The sequence below is a fragment of the Catharus ustulatus genome, chromosome 11 (assembly GCF_009819885.2).
Source record: "Catharus ustulatus isolate bCatUst1 chromosome 11, bCatUst1.pri.v2, whole genome shotgun sequence".
In the NCBI taxonomy this organism is placed as follows: Eukaryota; Metazoa; Chordata; class Aves; order Passeriformes; family Turdidae; genus Catharus; species Catharus ustulatus.
The window spans coordinates 20872139-20877576 of record NC_046231.1 but is presented as its reverse complement, the minus strand read 5'-3'; the positions used below and the strand labels follow the sequence as shown (position 1 = coordinate 20877576).

General features: G+C 63.6%; 1 protein-coding gene across 1 annotated transcript; it reads right to left on the bottom strand.

Moving 5' to 3' along the window:
* Positions 1 to 443: 443 nt before the first annotated feature.
* LOC117001629 (DNA replication factor Cdt1-like) lies at positions 444 to 4967 on the bottom strand. Its single transcript, XM_033070072.2, has 10 exons — positions 4608 to 4967; positions 4150 to 4305; positions 3846 to 4063; positions 3458 to 3652; positions 3193 to 3338; positions 2840 to 2943; positions 2470 to 2658; positions 1927 to 2061; positions 1631 to 1832; positions 444 to 955 (listed from the first exon to the last, which is right to left on the bottom strand). Exons 1-10 carry the CDS (start codon positions 4965 to 4967, stop codon positions 792 to 794), a joined length of 1869 nt encoding a protein of 622 aa, XP_032925963.1. The 3' UTR covers positions 444 to 791.
* Between the last annotated feature and the right edge of the window lie 471 nt (positions 4968 to 5438).

Below are 5438 nucleotides of genomic sequence, written 5' to 3'. Positions count from 1 at the left end.
TCCCACACCACTTCAGCTGAGTGGCCTGGGATTTGCCCTGGGGAAAAAAATAAAAAAAAACCAAAACAACAACCCTGGCCTCCTGTCCCTGCAGGAGCTGCTCCCCTGGCCCCATTTACAAAAGCTGCATTCAGCTCCCTGCAAACCCAGGCTCACTTTTTCCAGTGAGTCCTTCTCCAGGAGCTGGATGAGGAGCCAGCCCTTCCCAGCGCCAATTGCCATGGAGAGCCACGAGACAGGCAGCGAGGAAGAGCACTGGGTTAACACAAGTCAGCTATATTTAAAACATTTAATACAAATGTGTTTTGACAAGTCCTGCAGTTGTTTCCAGCGAGGACTGGAAGATGCATTTTCCCTCCCTTAAAAACAGAACGAGGCCCAAAGCTCCAGGAACATCAAATTGTGACTTTTTCTCTCACTCCTTCCTGTTTGTCACCCTCAGCCTGCCCTGTTCTGCCTTCACCCCACCAGACCCAGCTAATGGAAGAAACCTCTGAAATTGGACCTTGAGGAGACCCCTCATGCACTGAACCTTCAGAACACAGGAGAGGGAAAGGTTCCTCAGGTTAGGGCTGCGTTCATCATCACCCCACAGGGATTGCTCAGGGACTAGGGGAGCTACAATCCTCAGGGACCCCACTACAGGAATTAATTAAATTAAGGCATTTTGCCCTTCCCCAGCCACTGCTGAGGACGAGCCTCCCTCCAGCCCACCCCAGAACCCAGAGCGCTGTCAGGATCTGCTACATTTCCAGGAGATTGCACAGAAAAAACCTCAACCCTTGAGGGGTTTAGAGAGCTCCAGCCTCCTTGGCCAGCTTGTTGAGCCTCTCAGTGACGAGGCCCAGGTCCTTCTCCTTGTCCAGCTTGACGTAGGTGTCCGTCCTGAGGGTGTGAACACCCACCCAGTCGGGCAGCACCTCCGCCAGGAGCCGCACGTGTTTCTCCATCTCACCTGCAGCGAGGAGCACGGGGTCAGATCTCACCTCCATCCCCACATCTTCCTTAAGGGATTCCCTCCTGAATTCCTACTGGGCACCATCCAGGGTCAGATCCCACCTCCATCCCCACATCCTCCCACAAGGATTCCCCTCTGGAATTCCTACTGGGCACGATCCAGAGTCAGATCTCATCTCCATCCCCACATCCTCCTCCCACAAGGATTCCCCCCTGGAATTCCTACTGGGCACTATGCAGGGTCAGATCTCACCTCCATCCCCACATCCTCCTGCAGGGATTCCCCCCTGGAATTCCTACTGGGCACCATCCAGGGTCAGATCTCACCACCATCCCCACATTCTCCCACAAGGATTCCCCTCTGGAATTCCTACTGGGCACCATCCATGGTCAGATCTCACCTCCATCCCCACATCCTCCTGCAGGGATTCCCCCCTGGAATTCCTACTGGGCACCATCCAGGGTCAGATCCCACCTCCATCCCCACATCTTCCTGCAGGGATTCCCCCCTGGAATTCCTACTGGGCACTATCCAGGGTCAGATCTCACCTCCATCCCCAGGTCCTCCTGAAGGGATTCCCCCCTGGAATTCCTCCTGGGCACCATCCATGGTCAGATCTCACCACCATCCCCACATCCTCCTCCCACAAGGATTCCCCCCTGGAATTCCTACCAGGTGCCACCAGCTCGGGGCAGCTGTCAGCCAGGCGGGCACAGAGCAGCTCCATGCTGAGTGCAGGTTTCTTCTCAGCCACGAAGAGCCCGCGCAGGACCCGCGCCATGGCCGGCAGCCGCGCCAGCCGCGCCGCCCGCTCCTCCTGCCGCGCGTCCCGGGTCAGCAGCGCCTGCAGCCGCCGCGCCTCCTTCGCCCGCACCTGCGTGACACCAGCGCTGGGTGAGCCCCCCAGGGGTGCCTGGGCACAGGGAGCACCCCCAGCCCCGAGGTTTGGCCAGGACAGGGTGACTCACGCGGTCCAGCAGCTCCTGGGACACCCCTTTGAGCGCGCTGGAGGTGCTGGCAGGGGTTGGGGTTTTGGGAAGCGTCGGTTCCCCCGCATCGGCTCCAGCCGTTCGTAGGGCCAGGTTGGCAAGAGCTTTTTCCATCTGCTCATGAGGATGGAAGAGGGAGGAGGAGTTGGGTTACAGTTCAGGCTGGAGGAAGGAGAAGTTTCCCCTCTGCCGCCCCCGCTGTCACCCGGCAGTGCAGTGATCCCGATCCATCCTGCCTGCACCAAGGAGCTTCATGGAATCATGGAATGATCTGGCTGGGAAGGGACCTGAAAGCTCTTCTCATTCCCACCCCTGCTACGGGCAGGGACACCTCCCACTAGCTCAGGCTGTTCCCAGCCCTGTCCAATCTGCTCTTGGACACTTCCAGTGATCCAGGGGCAGCCACAGCTGCTCTGGGCACCCTGTGCCAGGGCCTGCCCACTCTCCCAGGAAGGAATTCCTTCCCAATATCCCTCAGGTAGTGGGAAGCCACTCACACCTTCCTAGAGACAGAAGCCTCACCTTGGGGCTCAGCATCCCCCGGGCTGTGTTCAGCACCTCCTGGGCTGTGCTCAGCCTGTCCTCCTGCGGCGGCCGCGGCAGCTCCGCGGGGCTCACGTCCGGCACCTCGTCCACGTTGAAGCGGGGATGCCACCGGGTCAGCTTCTCCTCTGGCACCACCATGGGAGGGCTGAGGGCAGCCAGGAATGCCTGGAGAGGGGTGAGAGCTGTGTCATGGCACCGGGAATGGAGAGGCAGCCGCTGCCCTGCGCTCCCAGCACAGCTTGGTGACAGTGAACTCAGAGCCCATCTCCAAGAGGAACCTCCACGTCCTGGATGGCACCAGTGACAAGCCCAGAGCCCAGAGCAGGAGGTGCCAGGTGCCCCTCACCTTGTGGTGCTCCCTGACGATGTTCACCAGGTTGCGGTGGAATTCCCTCCGGCGCTCCAGCAGCCGTGACGCCGACAGGTGCGGGCGCCCATCCACCTTCTCCTCTGCAGGAGGGACACGAGGGTCACCCACAGCACCCAGAGGGGCACAAACCACGGGAAGGACAGGATCAGTGCCCTGCCATGGAGCTGGGTCCCTGCCTGGCCATTCTCCCTCTTGTCCCAAACCTGTTCCCCACTTCCAATGCTCAGCAGCTCCATTTAACAAACCAAGCAGAGAGCGTCCCTATGGATTCAGGGATGAGCCAGGACTGAGCATCCCCCAGCTCTGGGGCACCCCAAAACTGTCCATACCTTCCCCCAGCACAGGCTCCAGCGTGAGCTGATACTCAGACTTCTTCCCACTGCTGCCGAAGGTGGGCACGTTCTTCTCCTGACGCAGCCGGTACGAGCTGGGATACACGGCCTTGATCTGCCCCAGGTGCCGCTCCTCGAACTGCCTGTGACAGCACCACGGAGGTTGGGGACATCCAGAGCCACCAGCCCCGAGAGCTTCTGCTGGGAGCCCAAAATGGGCCACTGGGAGCCCAAAAGGGGCCACCCACCGCTGCCAACTGACCTGCGCATCATGTCCTGCACGCCCTGCTTGACCTTGGCGAAGGTGACGGTCTCGGAGCGGTTGAAGAGCATCCCGGTGATGGTGTCCACGCTGCGGAACATCTCTGCCAGCACCCGGAACTTGTAGGGCAGCGTCAGCCCCGGGGGCAGCTCCTGGGCTAGAGTGTGGAACCGCTGGTAGGCCGGGGGCTTCTTGCTGCAGGGAAGGACAGGACAGGGGTCAGGGTCGTGCTGCTGACACAGTGCCACCTCCCACCCTGTCCCATCCCTCAGTAGGGGTCACGTCACCTGGCAACATTGGTGGCACAATGCTGACCCCCACAAAACCACTCCAGGGCTGTGGCAGCTCCTGGGACTCCCCTCAAATCCCTCCTGGAGCTGCTCCTCACCTGCTGTCTCCCTCCGGAGCTGCTGTCCCGGTGTCCTTGGTGTCCCTGGTGTCCCCGGTGTCCCCAGTCCCCGCTCTCCTCTGCCGGACGCGCAGCTCCAGCTGCCGCACCCACTCCAGGCGGCTCCGCAGGTCACTGCTGGTCCCGCTGGGGACAGAGGGCAGCTGGCCCAGCACCTTCATCCTCTGCAGGCGGCCCTGCAGCTCGGCCACGTCCTCCTGGGCACGGAGGGGACACAGGGTCAGAGCGGGACACCCAGCACCAAACCCACCCACAGTGCAGCAGAACCGGGACCGTCCCGTACCCGCTGCAGGCGCCGGGCTGGTCCCGGGGGGGCTGGGCCGGGCTCTGTCCCCGTGTCCTGCCCATGGCCGGTGGTGGTGGCCGCGGGGGACACGGCCAGGTCCGGTGAGAGGGGCGTCGGGGGTCGAGGAGTGGCCAGAGGCGAGGAGCTGGTGGCCTGCAAGAGAGAGGAGAGTTAGGGAATGGCCGGGGAATCCACCCGCCCGGATCCCTTCCCCTGTGCCCCAGAAAAGTCTTCACTGGGAGGGGGAGCCCGTCTGAAGGAGGGGCAGGGGGCAAGCCCGGGGGGCTCAAGGGGGCGAGTTTTGGGGGTCGTGCACTGGGAAAAGGGTTCGAACACTGGCGGGGCTGTTGTTCGATGGCTCCACACGCACCCACTCACTGCCCCACGCCCTCATCCTCCCCCATCCCATTTCAGGGCCGCATCCCAGAGCATCCCCGGCCCCACCATCTCCCTACCGCTCCCGGAGACCCCGGCTCCGCATCCCGGGGCAGCTCCAGCCTCTTCCGCGCTGACTTCCCGCTGGGCTCCCCGAGCCGGGCCCCGGTCGGTGACCCCGCTTCCATCTCCCGGCGGCTCCGCTTCCTGCCCGCCAGGCCCCGCAGGGCCGGGGAGCCCCCGCGGGCCGGGGTGCGCGGCGAGCCGGGCAGCGGCAGCGAGCGGGCGCTGAGCCCCGCCGGGGCACCATCCTCATCCTCCCGGTGCGCCGGGGAACCGCCGAGGGCGGCCTTGAGCCGGGGGCCGCCGCTGCGCTTGGCCGGGGCTCCGGTGGGCGCTTTTGTCTGCCCGAAGAAGTCGGTGAGGCGGAGCTGGGCCATGGCCGCGGTCCCGATGCCGGTTCCGATCCCAGTCCTGGTCCCGGTCCCGATCCCGGTCCCGGTTCCGATCCCGATCCCGGTCCCAGGAACACGTGGGGTCGGTCCCGCGCGCTTCTCTCTTGGCGGGAGCCCGCGCGCCGAGGCCCCGCCCACCGGGGGCGGGGAAAAGTCACGTGAGACTGGTTTGGCGCCACTGGGCTCTTAAAGGGGCCGCGTCCCCCGGGGCGCTGCTGCACGTGGGGGTCCGGGGGGGCCGGGACAGCTCTGGGGGACAGGGACAGATCCGGGGGAGGGGAGGCTCCGGCACTGCTGGGTCACGGACCGACTGATGCCCCATGGGCAGGGATGGAGGTTGCCCACTCCAGCTGGGGCTAGTGGGGCAATAAAAAGGGAATTTCCATCTGGAGTGGCACTGGTGGCCACCCCCTCATCTGCTCTTCCCAGTGGGGCCAAGCCCTGAGCGGTGGCACA